We start from the raw sequence: 20813 nt of genomic DNA, 5'->3' as shown, positions 1-20813 counted from the left end.
CCAGAGGTCAGAAGACTTAGTTAGCCAGTTTATTACCTATTTACTCAACATCCAAAGTCAATACCAGTCAATAACTGGGAGTAAAAATGCAGCACCATTAGATGGAAAATGTGAAACATTCACAGACACACTGGTCTGGGCTAATCTATCTGATTATTCTTTCAATTGGTCAGAGGTTCTGCCACAAAGTGTCATTAAAAAAAAAAGTAATAAAAAACTTCCAGAAGAACAGAGGGGCCAAGTGATCACATTCTAGCCTCCTGATTCAGTTCAAGCTATTTCGCATCAACACAACCTAAACAGAGGCAAAAAAAAGACCAGTTTTAGGGATACATAGTAAAGAAGTCTTTTTATGCTTCCTGTAACAAAATGTTATTTCTAGCCACTATAGAATATGCTTATCATTTTAGAATAAATGATGAAAAGCAACAATGTCCTGAAAATTTTTATTTCATTGCACTAAACTTATGTTTACTTGTAAATTTTAGAGGTTTAATTTTTTAAGTCAAATGTCAAGGTTTCCAGAGGTTGTGTGCAGAGGACAGGAAGTGCATCCACATCTTCGTAGGAGCAAACACTCTGTCCTCAGGTCTTCAGGATATGGATCTCTACAGTGGGCTGATGCTCAGATATAGTTGTCTTTTAGTTGTTTGGTATGATTGTGTTTGTTTTTAACTATAGAAGGTTTATTTTCCTGTTTAAAGCAAAATTAGCCTAAATCCCTATTTCCTAAGTCTTCCAGTAATAGTTTGTTGCATAGAAAAAGTCTGTATGATATTTAGAGTTCAGCTTCTTTTAGACAGCACTTATCTTTGGCTGATCACTGCAAATTAGTCACTAGTTGTGCAAAAAAAAAGACAGACAAAAATTCCAACACCCTCCTCAAATAAAACTCCCCGCTCCTAAAGAGGACTGCGAAAAAAAGGGAACTGGGCCACCCATTAGTTTGGTTGAAAGAGTTCTTACATTATAGCCACAAGGATTCTGTGCATTTTCAGAGAATGAGCTCCCTCAGAGTTCTAAAATGCAGGTTTTGGGGGTGCATTTGCTTAAAAGATTCTAGCTTTAGCACATTAACATGAAACACAGGATCTCATCAACACAGAGTCAGGCAACTTCTGGCCTCTAGAAGCCCTGCTGAAAAGTTATTCCAGTAAAACGTAAAACGTTGCAGTGTGGTGTGTAATTTAAAAAATACAGCCCATAGTACACGAGATTTTGCTAAGAAAAGGTTCTTACTCCCCACTAATTATCCTCTTTCATTGGCCTGATTTATTTCCCTATATTCATAAAGACTCACAGGCTTGGCAAGAATGCTACGGTTTTGTAATGAGGTGATATATTCTCCACTTACTGAGGATGTATTTCTGTTTCAGGAAACACCTGCTCCAATGCGGTTGCTGCTGTTTTAGCAAAATAGAGATCTTGGGATTGGTTGTCAAAGAGAAGATGTGACTTGTGCAACACAGTATATTTGCTTATAGTTGATGTCTTTATGAGAGAATTATTCAGGGCTCTTTATGGTGATTTATGACTGGTCTTAATTAAAAGAAATATGAGAAATGAAGAAAGCTGATATTCACTGAATTCTTCATGGCTATAAGTCCATGGGGCTGGAGAAGACTTTTGAGAGTCCCTTTGACAGCAAAGAGATCAAACTAGTCAATCCTAAAGAAAATCTACCCTCAATACTCATTGGAAGGACTGTTGCTGAAGCGGAAGCTCCAATACTTCGGCCACCTGATGCGAAAAGCTGACTCATTGGAAAAGACCCTGATAATGGAAAAGGTTGAAGATAAAAGGAAAAAGGGGCAGCAGAGGATTATATGGTGAGATAGCAGCACTGACTCAATGGACATGAATCTTGGCAAACTGTGGGAGTTAGAGGAGGACAGAGGAGCCTGGCATGCCACAGTCCATGAGGTCACAAAGAGTCAGACACAACTTTGTGACTAAACAACAACCTGAGCCCACAGTGAAACTTAAAGTTATATTTGTATCATCATACCATTTTATACGAGTTTCTTTAGGAGGGCTGGGGGTAGCTCTTGGGTGGTAGGAATGGTTTTTAGGTTATAGCTCTCTCTCTCTCTTTGTCCATCTGTATGTCTATCGTTCTTTTCGTTTTCCATAGTTGTTTGCCATAAGTACATGGCTCTGCAGAGCCCTTTTCTGCTAAAAGCAGCATGTTTATGGATATTTGATCAACACCAGTATATGGAATATCCACAGAACCCAGTCCTAGCGCCAAATCATTCCAGAAAATAGCTTGTGTTTTTTATATATATATATATAAAATATATATATATATATAAAGTATTGTATTTACTATTCAGCTTCTTTTAAACACCACACTTCTTTGGGCTGATTAGCACCAATTACTGACTAGTTCTCTAATATGAGAGGATTATCATATCACAAAATACATCATGAAATAAGCATTGCGAATGAATGAATCTTAAATCTTATTACAAGACTGGCAACCTCTTCCTCCAAACTCTCAACTTTTAGTACTCAGAAAAAATTTTCTCTTGGTTGTAACTTATCTTCACATCCTTTATAACCTCTCCCAGTTTATATACTCATGACACTATGACATCATAGGTATTTAAAATGGATCATCAATCAGTTGTAAAGAGACAGCAAATAGCCACTTAATCAATGCAAACCGTAGTCATAAGTTTACCTTAGTTCCTTGAAGGGATCTGCCCTGACATTAGGTGTCTCTATAGATTTAGGGAACACTGTGCCCTCTGCTCCTGCAAACAAAAGAAAAAAGCAAACAGAGGTTGGAGTGTTGGATGGGTCAGCACAATGAATGGAGTTAAATGTGGTGAATCCTTTATACAAACCAATACACACGTATCTGCCACTGGCTCTAGGGCATGTCTCTGTGCTAGGAGAGCATTGAATCAACTCATGCAAGCAGTCTTTGAAAAAACTAGTAACTTCTTTTGAATGTGTTCTTGCTGAGATCAGAGTAAGGTCATGAGGCAAATACCATGTCGACTTAAAAAAAAACATGCCTAGAAATGGCATAGTCTGAATCTTGTCTCTCATAAAATATTAACAGTTGTCCAGCTGAAAGTGTTTTGAAAACCAGCAACTGGAACTCTGTTACTGCAGCACAGGGCACAAATCACATAACACATATAACAACTAAGCAGTGGGTTAGATGGTGGAGAATACTGTAAGACTATAAGGAATTTGCCTAATGAAAATTAAGCCAATATTTTTCAGCAAATCAAGTTCTACACTATTATCTTGAAATCTTAAACAAAAAAGAACACTATGAGAGATCATTGAAAGTTCAGCACTTTTACAATTTGAGTATTAATATTGATTCCCAACCCAATCTAGACATTTAGCTCTTGATTTTGCCATAAGCTTTTATCTTTACAATTTGTCAACACCAGTTGAATCTTTCCAGCCATAAAGATTGTGATTATCTGATTTGTCCACTCTCAAAGTGTCTTCAAATCATTTAAGCCTCAGTTTATCACAGACAATTGCACTGGATATTTATTTTTCAATTAAACTTAGGCAGTATCCTGTACTCTGAAGTAAAGGTGTTTACTTTTATATGTTCAGTGTACTTCTTTGATACTGTAAGAAGGGGTGGAATAATATCTTGCATTCATGCGTGAATTTCAGGAATCCTCTTGCACTGTTATAATGTGTACAAATCCTCCATTAACCAGCATTATTCGAAATCCAGGTTTATTCTGACACATACTAATGAGTCTATGACAATGAATTGATTTCCTGGCTTTTGTAGCAACTATGGAAACATTTATTTGATAGGTGTAACAGACCACAAGCAAAATGAGAAAATTTTTTTATTCCATAATACTATATATGGTCATTAAAAGAATATTCTGGTGAATATTATTATTAATGAGATTAATAACATTATTCTGTGAATAATAACTATCATCCTCAGCTAACATTTTTGAGTAACTACCACATTGCTAGATAATGTCATATATATATATAATTTATTCAGTACAACAAGACCATGAAATTGACAGTTCCAAGTGGCATAGGGGCACTTCATGTGGGGACACTGAAGATCTTTCACTGTCTATAGACACTTTTACTTTCTAAGATCCCAAATCACATCATTTTAAATATATCAAAATGTACCCACAGCCCCATTAAATTCAATTTTCAGTATAAATTTTCATAAGAATGTTCAGTTTTATTATGTATGTATTATTTATTTTGCTCCTGTGATTGAAGCTTTACTGTGTTCTTAATAACTGTGATGTTTAATTTTATGTGTCAGCTTGACCAGATCAAAGATGTCCAGATATTTGACTAAACATTATTTCTGGATGTGTCTGTGAGGGAATTTCCAGATGTGATTAGGAGTAGCATTTGGATACATGGGCTGAGTAAAGAGTCTGCCCTCTCCAATATGGCTAGGCATCATCCTATCAGATGAGGGTCCGAATACAACAAAGTGGAAGCAGAAGTGTTCAGCCCTTCCTGCCTGACCCTATGAGCGGGAACATTGATCTGCTCTCAGTGATCCTGGTTCTTAGACCTTCAGACCTAGACTGGAATTGACACCACTGACACCCCTAGTATTCAGGCATTTAGACTCAGACTAAACCACACCACTGGCCTTCCTCAAGTCTCCCATTTAACAGGCACTGGCTGTGGGACTTCTCAACCTCTGTAAGTGTGAGCTGGTTTCTTACAATAAGTCTCTTTCTCTAAACAGACCTTATTGGTTCTGTTTCTCTAAAGAACTCTGACTAATGCAGTGACTGAATAAGAATGGGATTGGCACCCCACTCCAGTACTCTTGCCTGGAAAATCCCATGGACGGAGGAGCCTGGAAGGCTGCAATCCATGGGGTCACTGAGGGTCGGACATGACTGAGCGACTTCACTTTCACTTTTCACTTTCATGCATTGCAGAAGGAAATGGTAACCCACTCCAGTGTTCTTGCCTTGAGAATCCCAGGGACAGGGGAGCCTGGTGGGCTGCCATTTATGGCGTCGCACAGAGTCGGACACAACTGAAGCGACTTAGCAGCAGCAGCAGATTACAAATTACAATGTAGCTTTTGTTACATATGTGTTATATTAGGTTTTACAGAATATCCATTTTCCATCTGCAACATTTTTGGGATCTTTTGAGGGGCGCTGTGGAGGCTGCCAAGTAGATAAAACAGGCTTGCAGAACAGGACTGTGACTGACACATCAGAAGGCGGCTCTGGGCTGTCTGAAATCCAAGACCATGCCCTCAGCAACCTCTCAGCACCATCTCGCCTGTCACTGAACAACTCTCATCTGCTGGTACTGCAGTTAACAGGCACTTCCCTTTGACATTCTTAGAGATGCTTAGTTCTTAGTCATTTGAACTCTATTTAAAAATGTCTATATTTCTATGTAATATATGTAATTTAAAGGAACAATTATATGACTCAATAAGGAGAAGAGAATTATTTATTTATTATCTATACTCTCTAGTTTCAGCTCAAATCTCTTTTTCCTCTATCAAGAATTCCATGAAAGCTGCAACAGAAAGAGTATTACTTATTTCCAAATCAGCCATCATTGTCTGACACACTCCCATGGCAATGAACACTGCCCGTGGACAGCTTTCATCATTCGAATTTTTACTAGAATGCTGTGAAGACTCATGTTTCACCTCTTTCTCATGCCCATCATTTTATAAGACCTTTGAAGCCAAAGAAGATCTATGTTGCAACTTCTGCAACTGTGCCAAGCACACACACATAGTATAGCATAGACTTATTCAGACCAATAATCCCAAAACAAAGAATGGCAAGCTGTTATGAACAATGAACCTCAAAAGCTTGGGCCAATTTTATATCCCGTCCAAACTTTGTGCTGACCCTATTTACTTGTCAAGTACAGTAACAAAACTTCATCTGCTACTTTACTTCTTACATCTTGCTGGACTAGGCTCAAGAAGGAATTCCTCTATTGTAGCTGGGGGATCTGAGCTCGGCCACCCTTCTAAATATACATATATAGTATGACAATAGTGCTTCCAGTACCTTACAGATGCTCATTCTCTGTGTTTGTGGAAAGAAAGAACATGGTCTCCTTTGAACAGCTGAGCCTGGGTCCTCAGCTCGCTGACTGCAGTCGCATCTGCTGCACTCCTGGCTAGGAACAAGTCTTGCTCTGTGTCATATCTTCATCATCTGGCACAGTGCAGGTGCTCAACAAATACTTGTAAGATGGCTACAGCACTCATGAGGTACTGAGCACACACTGTTCAGGGTCTACCTTGGAGACACTCATCTCATTTCTTCAACTAGACTAAGCTCAGTGTGGGCAGGGGCAAGGTCCAATAGAGAATACAGCCAGAGCTGACTTTAGATTTCCAAGACTTCTACTGGATTCATTTCAGTAAGTACTGCCACTTCTGTAAGAGAACTAGTTTACAGCTCTAAAACTCCTCATGTCTCACATATTAAATGAATGTCCACAATCGTGACCTAATGCATTTTAACTATGCCTCTAAAATAAGAGTATGCTTATAAAGGAATGCTATTTGGGTTAAATATAAATATTTCTTTAAAGTAAAATACAATCTAAAGGCTTGCATTTTCTTTCACAGACCAAGAAACTTGCTTATCCTGTACATAAGAGAACTGGGGCTAAAGGCATGTTTAGCTTGTGGTCCTATGGCCAGTAAGTGCTAGAGCTGGGCTTCACATCTGGGCATCTGACTAAAGAACCCACGTTTAGCCATGGTGCCCTAGAGTCTTGTTTTCTTAGTGCCAGTCAATGTGGTACTCACTGAAGGCAAGCCAGCAAAACCCAGAGGGGCTAAGCTCTGATAGGTGGAGAAGATGGGTGACTCATAGGCTCTGATGTGGATCAAAGTCAAGGGCATGACACTCAAGCTCCTTCAGCTTCCATCATCCAACCAGATGCCCTTTGATTTTGTTTTTGCTGGACTTCGGCCACAGGGGTCCATATTTCCCATATGCACTGGAGGACGGACTCATGTATATGATTTTCCAGGGGGAAGTAACAAAATCTCTCACTAGCTAAGTGACCTTGGACATAAATCTCTCTGATACTCAGTTTTCTTCTCTGAAAAGAAGGGATACTGATAATACCCTCATCTCCCAGGGATCTTGGGACACTAAATGAGATTTCTGGTCCATAGCAATCATCAGATGCTGCTGCTGCTAAGTTGCTTCAGTCGTGTCCGACTCTGTGCGACCCCATAGATGGCAGTCCACCGGGCTCCCCCGTCCCTGGGATTCTCCAGGCAAGAACACTGGAGTGGTTGCCATTTCCTCCTTCAAGGCATGAAAGTGAAAAGTGAAAGTGAAGTCGCTCAGTCGTGTCCGACTCCTAGCAACCCCATGGACTGCAGCCCACCAGGCTCCTTCGTTCATGGGACTTTCCAGGCAAGAGTACTGGAATGGGGTGCCATTGCCTTCTCCAATCATCAGATGACAGTTAATAAAATAATACTACTCTTATGAAAATGTCCATGAACCCTATTCTTTCCTCCTCTTATCTGGGTCCTCTATGACTCTTAAAAATAAAAATTTAAAGCATGTACTAAAACCTAGAAACAATTGCAACTGTCTTCATTTGATCATCAAAAAAACCCCGGAAAAGCAGGACTATTAATTTCTGCTATTATGAAGCTACAATGTGAGATTCAGAGATGTCAAGAAATTTTCCTAGGTCACACTTGAAGAGGGAGAGCCAGGATTTGAATTCCAGCATTTCAGCTCCAAAACCAATGCCCTTGACCCTACTGTATACCCTCATTCAGCAGATTAAGTAACTCTCTACTTGCACATCTTTTATGAAACATGAAAAAACACCCATGTTTATAGTTTCAAGTAACACCTGCTAAATTCCTTAACACTTGTCTTCTAAAAATAATTCTCATGTACAATGAAATGAGATAACACATTTCCAAAAGACCATTTTTTTCCCCAAGTCCTATCCAATTTCTTGTTTTCACACCGTTTTTAACTCTCCCAATCTGCAATATCCATCAGGAGGAATTTCCCCATCCCACTCTCTAGCCATTCTTAGATAATAAAGTATTATCAATTTTATTATTTCAAAAAGGTTTCTATTAAAGCCATACCCACTGATTCCTTCTTTGACACAATATAATTTACTGGCAATAAATGTTCATAAACAGTTTGAGTGAAAAATCCATAAAGCCATTTCAGTTTTATTTTAAGTTCCATTTAATATCCCTCAAAAATGATTTCATCAATGTGTTTCCATTAGCTGGTTCTCTGCCCAATAACTTAATTCCACACAATCAATCAGGAACTTATAGAGCATGTGACAGGATCTTTCTAAAGTGTTTTGAATCATCATAAAGATCAGCTCAATGGCTCTTTTTTCCTACTAGCACAGGTAGGAGGTAAACTCACCAAAAAAAAAAAGTCTCTAATGCACTTTGTTGCCATAGTAACAAAAAAGCCAGCTTCCCTTCTCTGGAAAGTATACTTAAGTTCAGAGCCGAGTTTAGTCATGCTTTTCCCTCAAAGTGTTCTGTATGTCAAGAAACCTGAAATCCAGTCCTATCTCTGTAATGCTGGGAAATCACATAACCCTCTGTGGCCCTTGATTTCCTTCACTATAAAATGAGGGGTGGGATAAGAAGTGTCAGAGCTAAACTGTTTTCTCCCCAAATTGAAAATTTTATAAGGTAACAATCTACTCTAAACAGAAGACTGTCTTTAATCACCTTCATTTCCTACCAGGAAAACAGAGCAACCCTGGGAGAGAGAGAGTGTGTGTGTGTGTGTGTGTGCGCACGTGCGCGCGAGCTCAGTTGTGTCTAACTCTTTGCAACGCTATGGACCGTAGCCTGTCAGTCTCCTCTGTCCATGGAATTCTCAAGGCAAGAATTTTGGAGTGGGTTGCCATTCCCTTCTCCAGGGTATCTTCCCAGACCAGTGATCGAATCTAAGTATCTTCTGTCTCCTGCATTGGCAGGTGGATTTTTTACCAGTGTGCCCAGCCCTGGAATGGAATACCAAAGAGAAATGCTAAAAATATCTCAGTATTTAAGGAAAAAGGCAAATTAAAGGAGAGAGACATTTGTCCAATTTAAACTGCAATTAATTAGTAGAAATAATCACCAGAAAATAGATCGTAAGAGATAAATGGTAGAGAGCAAAATTTATTGTAGATGAGACTAACTAAAATAAAAACCTGGTTTGTGACTCTTTATTGATCTAAAGCAAATTCAATTTTATAAAAATAATAAACATTAAAATGCCTAAATCTGTACATGCTGAAAACAGCCATGGATTAAATATTAGAAGAAAAATTTAGATTGCAGAAAATTGGACTTGAGAGAAATGTGAGACACGAAAGAAAAAGTTACAATGATAGAAGATATAATTAGTAACATTGGAGATCAAGAAATATATGACAAATCAACTTTTTTGTTGTACATGGAAAAGGACTACTGTTACAGGTACCGATTCCAAGAAAGACTTTTAAAATGGGCAGACGTGGTTTATGAATACTGTTGGAAAACTGATGAAGGAATTAAACAAGCTGAATGGGTTTGCTCTCCTAAATTCCTTCTTGATATACATTCTTTAATACGGACATAATTATGATGAATGAATGCTTTTGTATTAATGAAAATAGACTGAAAATCATCTTTTTGTTAAAACCATGGAGCTAAAATGTTCAACAGGTTCCATATATGAGTTAAAATATCTGATGATCACTGTTTGAAGTCAAACTGTCCTAAGTTTTCCAATTCCTGTTGCTTGGATAGATATATCCTGATTGACAGTCCTTAATAATAGCCATATTTTACCTGATAAAATAAGGTTCTACTTTTATACCAATACTAGATTATAAAACAGAGAAAGAATGTCAGTCCAAAAAATGGTGATAAGAAAATAGGAGAAAGGAGAAAGGATGATGTGATTTCTTGAAATAACTGAGAACTGGGAAACCAAAGACCTGATTCTCCATAAGCTTATAGCTGACCTTTGGCAATTTAGCCTTAGGTGTTGTTTCCCCATTTGTTATACAAAGTAGGGGTGGTGACTAGATGAGGCCACCTCCAGTCCTGCTATTTTACAAACCTCTAGGTAACCTTGTTGGATGAACCCAATGGCCCAGAGGGGCAGGGTGGGTAGGCTTGATAAGCCCAAACTTAAATGTATTTAACAAATATATATTGAGCAGGGCACTGTAGAGGTGAACTAGAGAGACATGGAGCTTATAGACCAATAGAATGTAGTATATTCCAGGAGGATACAATGGTGAGTTTAAAGATCAGTAATTAAATAATCTCAGAAATAAAATATACTAGTAACAAATGCTGATAAATGACTTGAAAGGAAAATGAAACATGTCTTTGAAAGTAAAGAACCTGGAGCCACAGGTTGGTCTGGCAGGTGTGTTTCCCGGAAAAGGGGAAGTTTTGCTGATATTTAAGTGTTTAGTAATGACCTAGTCAAGAGAGGGAAAAGATTACACAAACATGGTAGGGTAGGGAAGCTGAGGTCAGTAAGGAAGATTGGTGTCACCAGCCCATATTTATCACATGTGAGCAGTGTGGAATGACACTGGAGAGAGAGGTTGGCTTAGATAATGCAGAGCCACGGTGAAGGTATATATATATCTATGTATGTGTGTGTGTGTAAATGTATATTTTAAAATATATAATGTACATACATTTTATATATTATATATAGATTATACATATATATGATATGGTGATATGGTGGCCAAATATATATGAAATGGGGATGTCTCATGGTGAAAGTATCAAGCAGACCTGAGCAAGTTGGCATTTTTCAAAGATTGCGGTGGCAGCATTTTATGGTCGGCATATTTGTGTCCCCCTAAAAGTCACATGCTCCAACTGTAACCCTCACCAGAACTCAACCATGCTGGTACCCTGGTTTCAGCCCTCCCAGCCTTCAGAGCAGTGAGAAATAAATGTCTTGCTGTTTAAGCCACCCAGTCTCTGGTATGTGTTTTAACAGCCTGAGTTGTCTGAGACACTGTATTGTGGAAAAGACACTTGTGGAGGGCAAAGGTAAATGAGGCAAAGCAGGGCAGACATGATAACAGGCGGCACTGAAGAACTGGCAGTCAGGTGGAGAAGTGCGGATGAGTTGGGAGATATGTTGAGAGGAAAACCAATGGGATCTAGTGAGGTGCTGGATAAGAGGGAGACAGGATGACCACAGGGCCCAATGGAACAGCTGAAATTGTGGTCAGAGCCAAGTAATTAATACCCAAAGCCAGCTGTGCCCAAGGCAACCTCACACTTCTCCAATAAAATCTAGCTTCTTTGACATTTGATATGTTAACTGTAATAGCAATTGCCTTTACTCAATAACAGAAGTTGCTCTGCATCCAACTGTATTTTTCCTGTGGAGGTACAGGTAACGTGACAAAGAAAAATTTAAGTCTCTTATAGAGCTTATAAGCACTAAAAGAAAACTATGAATAATGTAATAATTCTTTGAATAATGAACATAGTCTTCTGTGAAAGATAATTTTCTGGTTACTCTAACGTTTTAGCTGAACACATGATCATATGCCTCCTATTGCTTAAAATCTTCCTAAAATACATGAGATAATGGTTTTTGCCTCTGTAAGCCCAGGCTCGTGACATGGTTACACTTTGATACTTAATTCTATAATGTCTGAGTGAGACCCATTTTTCCTGAAAACCAATCTTCTCCACAGCATATTACCCAAGGTATGTATAAGAGAGTGAATTGTGGGAGAAATGATCACCGGAAATTCCTTAGAATTTTCCACAGAAACAGTGCTTTTGTATTTAGTTCCTATCATGAAGGTTTGACTTTCTCTTAATAGTATTATTCAGTGAAAAATTCTTTTCAAGGAGTGAGTTGGGTTATGTTTAATCAACAGTTTAAAGTGAATCAAGTAATGAATGAGATAGTAGAGTCTTCACAAATTTCAGGATTAACCACTGAATGAGGCTGTCAATTTCTGAAAGCCATCCCACACATGAGCAATAGACAGACGCAAGGCAGTAACTTTGAGTGAAAAAAGTCACTTGAAATAATAACTTAATCCCATTGTGTCTCCCTGGATGCTGGTGGCATTTAATAAACTGCTAACATGAAACATTTGTGGTCATTACAAGTTGTTTCCAGGATATGCACCAAATACATTATTTTTAGGAATCAGGACAGATTTGCCTAACCTAAAAGTACAGATAATTAATTAATTCAACAAATATTTATAGAGGGCCTACTCCCTAAATGGGTTGGTGGGAAAAACAGATTCAGACTTTCTTCTTTATGGAATCAAAAAATACAAAATCTATAGCCACTCTAAGCATTGCAATATTTGTTGTCTATAAATAGTAAACAATTATGTACTATGTGTGTGTCACAATGCTAAAGCAATATTCACTGTGAAGCTTTGATCTCTGCCCTTTTATGTAGTATTATTATAGTTAGAAAGATATTCAAGAACAAATTTAAATTGATTTTTCATAAAAATTAGTATAAACCATTCTCAATGAGGGTAATGTAGTTCCCAAAGATACAAAATTTGGTCCTGGAGCCAAAATGAATCTTAATCCATTCAAGAATAAAGTAAAAATATACATAATAGATATATATTATCTATTATACTATAATTTCATTGGAGGGGTATAATTAGGAGAATAAAGAACTGAAATGATTGCTTAGAAGAGGGATATCAGAAAAAAGGGTGAAGAGCATTTAAGCCCACTGCTGAGATCTACTGCTCAGGAAAAAAATCTCGGAAATAGTCCTTTCAAAATATTAAGGCTCATTGGCAATGCAACTGGTCACCAAAGACTTCTGATGGAGATGTACAATGAGATGAATGTTGTTTTTATGCCTGCTAACACAGCATCCATTTTGTTGCCCATGGAACAAGGAATAATTTCGACTTTCAAGTCTTATCTATCTTAAGATTATAGCTGCCAGAAAGAGTGATTCCTCTGATGGATCTGAGCAAAATAAATTTAAAAATTGTGGAAAGAATTCACCATTTTAAATGCCATTAAGAACATTCATGGGAAGCCAGAAAGAAAAACACCAATACAGTATACTAACGCATATATATGGAATTTAGAAAGATGGTAACAATAACCTTGTGTACGAGACAGCAAAAGAGACACCGATGTATAGATCAGTCTTATGGACTCTGTGGGAGAGGGAGAGGGTGGGGAGATTTGGGAGAATAGCATTGAAACATGTATAATATCATGTATGAAACGAGTCGCCAGTCCAGGTTCGATGCACGGTACTGGATGCTTGGGGTTGGTGCACTGGGACAACCCAGAGGGAGGGTAGGGGAGGGAGGAGGGAGGAGGGTTCAGGATGGGGAACACAGGTATACCTGTGGTGGATTCATTTCGATATTTGGCAAAACTAATACAATATTGTAAAGTTTAAAAATAAAATAAAATAAAAAAATAAAATAAAATGATGCACATATTAGAAAGAGAAAAAAAAAAAGAACATTCATGGGAAGAGATCAAAATATCAGTTTTAACAGGGATTTGAAGAAACTTATTCTAACTCTCATGGATGACTTTGAAGTGTTCAAGACTTCACTGGAAGCAGATGTAAAAGAAACAGTAAGAAAACTAGAATTGGAAGTGAAACTGGAATATGTGACTGAATTACTGCAACCTTATGATAAAATGTTAATGGATGAGGAGTTGTTTCTTATAGATGAACAAAGAAAGTTTCTATTCTTCTTTTGTCAGCCTTGCCATGTCGCATTTGGGATCTTAGTTCCATAACCAGGTATCGAACTTGCACCCCTCACAATGGAAGTAGAGTCTTAACCACTGGATGGCCAGGGAAGTCCCAGAAAGTAGTTTCTTGAGATGAGATTTGCTCCTGGTAAAGACGTTGTGAAGATTAATCTGATGGTAACATAGGACTTAGACTATTATATAAATTTAGTTGATAAAGCAGTGGCAGGTTTTTAGAGTATTGATTCCAATTTTTGAATAAATTTTACTGTGGATAAAATGCTATCAAACAGCATTGCGTGCTACAAAGAAATCATTCATGAAAGGAAGAGTCAATCATTGTGGCAAACTTCATTGTTAAGAAATTGCCATAGCCACCCAGCATTCAGCAACCACCACCCTGAGCAGTCAGAAGCCGTTGGCACAGAGGCAAGACTCTCCACCAGCAAAAAGATCGTGACTCAATGAAAGCTCAGACGATGGTGAGTGTTTTTTTCCTTAGCAATCAAGTATTTTTAAATTAAGGTATGTGTACTTTTTAATATAAGGCTGCTGCTGCTGCTGCTTCTAAGTCACTTCAGTCATGTCCGACTCTGTGCGACCCCACAGATGGCAGCCCACCAGGCTCCCCCATCCCTGGGATTCTCCAGGCAAGAACACTGGAGTGGGTTAATATAAGGGTATTGCACACTTAACAGACTACACTATAGTGCAAACATAATTTTTATATGCACTGGGAAACCAAAAGATTTGTGTGACTAGCTTGATTGTGAGATTCTCTTTATTGTGGTGGTCTAGAACCAAACCCATAATATCCTCAAGGTAAGCCTGTATACTCTATAGAAGGCATGATAGGGGGTCAAGATCAAAAGCACAACAATCAGCTGGATGACTATTTCAGTAGGCCAGGTGAGAAATGATGATGGCCTACACTAAAGAACTCACAGTGAACAATGGAAAGGCTGAATGTGAGAGCAAGTGGAGAACTGAAAGAACATAGTGATATGAGAGATGAACGAGTGACACATGTCTATGTTTTGGTAGGGGGAAGCATAAGTTTGATTTTGGCTTTGTTGAAAGTATCTATGGCATTCCCAGATTAAGATGTCTTTGTAGTCAGCTGTTACAGCTCAAGGTATATTTCTCAAGGTGGAGTTCTAAACCATTGGGATATAAACTTAAAATCAATAGGATACAGAAGATCATGAAAACCAAGAGAATAGATGAAATTAATGAAGAAATGGTTACAGTAATATCAACAGTTGGCAAGGTCAGAATTTTAATGGATTCTAACATTTAAAGTTTGGATATGGGAAGATAAGCCATCAAAGGAAACAAAGTAACTGGCCAGAGAAACAGAAATGGGGTAACATAGGAAGTCAAGAGTGACAAGTATTCCAAGAAGGTGGGAGAAGTTACCTAGATGCTTAATTGGTACTTAGAGGTAAGAGGAATTACGGTGTCCATGGAATTTAGTAACATGGGGGCCATTTACATCACATGAGACATTCCATGAAGAGCCTGAGGTGGACTCTTATGGGTAGAGGAGTAAGTTGGAAGAGAAGAAATGGTTATAACAAGAGTTCTTCTTTTGTGACAAGAAAATTATAGTAAGACTGTTGAGCATTAAATATTGGATATTAAGATGCAGCTATGGTCAGGAAGCAACAGTTAGAACTGGACATGGAACAGCAGACTGGTTCCAAATAGGAAAAGGAGTACTTCAAGGCTGTATATTGTCACCCTGTTTATTTAACTTATATGCAGAGTACATCATGAGAAACGCTGGACTGGAAGAAACACAAGCTGGAATCAAGATTGCTGGGAAAAATATCAATAACCTCAGATATGCAGATGACACCACCTTTATGGCAGAAAGTGAAGAGGAACTCAAAAGCCTCTTGATGAAAGTGAAAGTGGAGAGTGAAAAAGTTGGCTTAAAGCTCAACATTCAGAGGATGAAGATCATGGCATCTGGTCCCATCACTTCATGGGAAATAGATGGGGAAATAGTGGAAACAGTGTCAGACTTTATTTTTCTGGGCTCCAAAATCACTGCAGATGGTGACTGCAGCCATGAAATTAAAAGACGCTTACTCCTTGGAAGGAAAGTTATGACCAACCTAGATAGCATGTTCAAAAGCAGAGACATTACTTTGCCAACAAAGGTTCGTCTAGTCAAGGCTATGGTTTTTCCTGTGGTCATGTATGGATGTGACAATTGGACTGTGAAGAAGGCTGAGTGCTGAAGAATTGATGCTTTTGAACTGTGGTGTTGGAGAAGAGTCTTGAGAGTCTCTTGGACTGCAAGGAGATCCAACCAGTCCATTCTGAAGGAGATCAGCCCTGGGATTTCTTTGGAAGGAATGATGCTATAGCTGAAACTCCAGTACTTTGGCCACCTCATGCAAAGAGTTGACTCATTGGAAAAGACTCTGATGCTGGGAGGGATTGCGGGCAGGAGGAGAAGGGGACGCCAGAGGATGAGATGGCTGGATGGCATCACTGACTCAATGGACATGAGTCTCAGTGAACTCCGGGAGTTGGTGATGGACAGGGAGGCCTGGCGTGCTGCGATTCATGGGGTCGTAAAGAGTCGGACATGACTAAGCAACTGATCTGATCTGATCTGATGGTTAGTAACCAAAATTGATAGGGGCCCAATCCCCTGGAGAAGGGAATGATTACCCACTCCTGTTCTCTTGCATGGAGAATTCCATGGACAGAGGAGCCTGCTGGGCCCCGGTCCGTGGGGTCACACAGAGTCAGACACAACTGAGCGACTAACACTTTCACTTTTCCACTTTCAGGTCTGTTTTATGGCCAGGCTGAGGGGAATTTCCTCAACTGCTTTGATGTGAGCAAGCAGAATGTGGATATTTAGGTTCATCTAGGTTGGAGATTTTAACAGGTATGCACATTGAAAGTAGAATGTAACAAGTTCAGGATTGCACAGGAAGATTGTGAAGAGGAATATGATATTGGGTAACTCATTTAGCTTCTTCTAGCCTCAGTTTCCAGCTTTGAGGAACAAGGATAATACTACTACTCTCATAAAGCTATTGTGAGGATCTAAAACATGTATTAGAGAATTGTCCTCTAAAATATACATATATATATTCTCATTATATATATTCTCTCTCTAAATATATAGTGCTATGTGCGCCTAGTATATTAAAGTGCTCAAAAAATGGTAGACATTATTATGTATTAGAATAGTTGATATTGATGAAAACAATAGGCCAGAATGATCAAAAAACACTGAATAATTTGAATCTTAACAACAGAGAAGAATGAGATGTGTTTCCTTTCAAATATTCTAGCAGTGTAACTGAACAAACCATACCATCAAGGTGAACACTTTAAATAACTGTGTAGAATGTGAAACCACGGAGCAATTTAAGATTCATGTATAAAAAATATTCTGGCAAGATATGAAGAGAAAAGTAGTTTAATTAAACAAACTCTACTCTAGAAACCAACAGACCAGAACTCATGCTTGGTGTATCATTAAGCCAAAACTGGAAAAACTAAAAGGGAGCATTCAAGCAGCAAGCAACCTCATTTCAGTTTCTCATGACTACATTATTGTTGATAGTAAATAAAACCACACAATGAAACAAATAACTTCAACACACTGGCTTTGTATTGCATTGATGGAACACTGGAATAAGGCATCCTCAGAGTCAGGACAGTATATGAACAACAGAGTACTGGCAACAGATGTTTGACATGAAAAGCAGAGTTGGGAGTGACAGAGACTCCTTGGCTCTCAGAAATGTGTCCCATGAATGGGATGAATGTGGCATTCCACTCATAGCTGCCTCCGGGTCTCTGTGGGGCAGGTGTCCAGAATCAGGCCACCAGTGCAGAGAAAAAGGGAGAGATGGATATGAAATGTGTGACCGAGCTAAGAAAAGCCTGCCCTTCTACTTGGGAATAGGATAAGAAGGGAGCCTTGAAAACACTGCTTCCTTTTAGTCTTAGTTCTCAAGTGTCTCTCACAGTGTGAGAGCAATTGTGACTCCAAGAGGTAATGGAGGCTGATGAGACCTAACAGAACAACATGCATGTGATTTTAAGGGTTTCCCGGTCACTGAAAGAGTAGATGAACCCTTTGTTCCTGTGGCCAAGCAGGCTGGAGGTGATGCTTTCCTATGGAGAAGGAAATTGAAACAGTAATTGAGGACCACAAAGAAACACTGTCTAAAAAATAATTGGAGAAACTTGTAAAGTCATTTTCAAGTGATGAAGAAGATAATGACCTGAAAAGTGAAACCAGCGAGTAGACATCATAATGAAAGAACTGAATGTTTGAAAGTATTAGAACACTTGAATGATTAAATTTCAGAATACAACATATAATGAAGGCCTCAAAATCAACAGATTTTACAGGTGACTTAAATGGTAACATTTTCTGTGTGACTTTTACCTTATCCACTGAATTTATCCCTAATATGGCCAGCATGTTACTTTATCAACATCTGTTTTTCTCTGACAACAAAAATACTAGTATTTCATGGTAACAAAATGCTCAGCTAAATAATCACTTTCTCAGACTCACTTGAAGCAAGGGGTGGCCACGGCATGATTTTATCGAATGAGACGTAGGTAGAAATCTACTAGAGTAAGGCACTGGGCAAGCTTTTACTGCCCTAATAGGAAGGTACAAAATGTTGCTGGTTCCATTCTGTCTACCTGAACATCAACATAATATCTGGAGTGGTAACCATCTTCCTACCATGAGACAAAGACAGATAGGATTTCAGATATGTTGTCAGACGATTAAGCCACCAGCAACCGTCTGCTATCAGACTTCTTAAGGGAGAAAAAGAAGTGCCTACTTATTATTTGTTTGAGTCACCCTACAAGAATCCTGTTGTTCATCTCTTCCTAAGGTTCACTACCATTTTACTTGAGACTGAGCAGAAAGGAGAAGACAATTGACCCTTTCAGAGGCAGACTCTTCACCTAAGTTTCTATTTTCATTTCCTACACCAAATGATCAAAAGTTGGAAACTGCTGTTACTGTCCCTTCATACTATACTGAAGTATCAGATTGCTGGGTGGGGTTGTGTTTTCCCACTTGCTTGCCTTTGCTCATGTTGTTCTCAGCCAGAAAGTACCCATCTCTCTTTTTCAGTGTATCACATCCTTTAAGGCCTAGCTCCAGTGCCATTCTCCATAGTGAAGCTTTCCCAGGTCCTCTCTCAGTTATCACTAACTGCAGCTTCTTTTGTGCCTCCAAAGTCCACAACTAATATCTGGGGTGGTGCTCCTTTCCCTCCATCTTGTGAGATGGTTTGCTGAACGTGTTTTCCCTTCATAACAATGTAAGGTACTTAAAGTCAAGAACCACATTGTAGGGGTCTCTGTGCTTTTCTAGACAAGTAGGTACAAGCAAACTTAAATGCTTTGGATTTAATTTCACTTAAGCAGGGAAAGTTGCAGAGTGAAAAAGAAGCTTCTAGAGGGTAGAGGCATGAACTGGTCAGTATCAGCTATACTGTACTGTGACAGCCTTACAGGTTTTTGTCCAGGAAAGCAAATGGTTACATGGTCTCAGTGGGACAGCCTGCTACCAACTCTGTAAGAACTCTCTCTTGTAACCTCTTCAATTAACTGCTTTCAGCACAGCTTCCCAGAGCCCACCTGTGGCAGTCTTCTTGTCTGATTTACACCCTTTAATGAGTTACTGTTTCCTTCGACTGGAAGCCCAACTTTTTAACATGATGTGATCAGGCATACTCCATCTCTTTAGCTTTGTCTGTGGCTTGATAACTTTTTTAAAGTACTGATTTATGTTCACTATCCCCGTATTTTTGTCTTCCCTCCATTCCAAGCAAAAAGTTAGGCCCTTTGCATAGTTTTGCTGTTTCTTTCCACAAAGTAAAATGCATTCTTTGTAGTGGACTACCCAGGTGGCGCTAGTGGTAAAGAATCTGCCTGCCAAAGCAGGAGACTTAAGAGATGCAGGTTGGATCAATGGGTCAGGAGGATCCCCTGCAAAAGGAAATGGCAACCCACTCCAGGATTCTTGCCTGGAGAATCCCATGGACAGAGAAGCCCGGCAGGCTACAGTCCATAGGGTCACATAGGGTGGGACACGACTAAAGCGACTTAGCACAGCATGGCACATTCTTTGCGGAATATAGCTTTATGAGTTGTAAGACATAGAGTCCTGTATGAACCACCAAATGCAAATACAGTACAATCTCTTCACTCTAAATCCCTTTGAGCTCCCTTTTTGGAGTCAATTTTCTTTCAAGTCCTAAGTACCGGCTCCCACTGTTCTTGGACCTCGTAGTGTTACCTTTTCTAGAATGTCATACAAATGGAATCATTCAGTAGAGAGTGTGAGGTTTGACTTTAACTTAGCAAAATGCTTTTGAGTTTCATGATGGAAGGTTTTCAATGGATTAAAGGCAGAGCTGCCTTGAAATAGTGACACAGACGTCGAGAACAGATATGTGGGCACAGTGGGGGAAGGGGAGGGTGGGGTGAATTGAAAGAGTAGCATTGACATATACACACTTCCATATGTAAAACAGACAGCTGGTGGGGAGCAGTTGTATAGCACAGGGGGCTCAGCTTGGTGCTCTGTGGTGCCCTAGAGGGGTGGGATGGGGCGTAGGAGTGAGGTTCAGGAGGAAGGGGATATGCTGCTGCTGCTGCTGCTGCTAAGTCGCTTCAATCGTGTCCAACTCTGTGCAACCCATAGACGGCAGCCCACCAGGCTCCCCCGACCCTGGGATTCTCCAGGCAAGAACACTGGAGTGGGTTGCCATTTCCTTCTCCAATGCATGAAAGTGAAAAGTGAAAGTGAAGTCGCTCAGTCGTGTCTGACTCTTAGCCACCGCATGGACTGCAGCCTACCAGGCTCCTCTGTCCATGGGATTTTCCAGGCAAGAGTACTGGAGTTGGGTGCCATTGCCTTCTCTGAAGGGGATATATGGGCTTCCCTGATGGCTTAGACGGTAAAGCGTCTGCCTGCAATGCGGGAGACCCGGGTTCGATTCCTGGGTTGGGAAGATCCCCTGGAGAAGGAAATGGCAATCCACTCCAGCACTCTTGC

The 20813-nt window shown here is 39.4% G+C and overlaps 1 protein-coding gene across 1 annotated transcript in view; it reads right to left on the bottom strand.

Annotated features, from left to right (window-relative positions):
• Positions 1-20813, bottom strand: part of SGCD (sarcoglycan, delta (35kDa dystrophin-associated glycoprotein)) — a 448681-nt gene that overhangs the window by 114842 nt on the left and 313026 nt on the right. The window contains exon 6 of the mRNA XM_010829396.1: positions 2687-2759. Coding sequence (XP_010827698.1) covers positions 2687-2759 — 73 coding nt within the window. The remainder of the gene's footprint in view (positions 1-2686; positions 2760-20813) is intronic.

The sequence above is a fragment of the Bison bison genome, unplaced genomic scaffold (assembly GCF_000754665.1).
Source record: "Bison bison bison isolate TAMUID 2011002044 unplaced genomic scaffold, Bison_UMD1.0 scf7180017864505, whole genome shotgun sequence".
NCBI classification, from domain to species: domain Eukaryota; kingdom Metazoa; phylum Chordata; class Mammalia; order Artiodactyla; family Bovidae; genus Bison; species Bison bison.
Note: the sequence above shows the minus strand (reverse complement) of the source record. Positions and strands in the feature narration are given on the sequence as shown.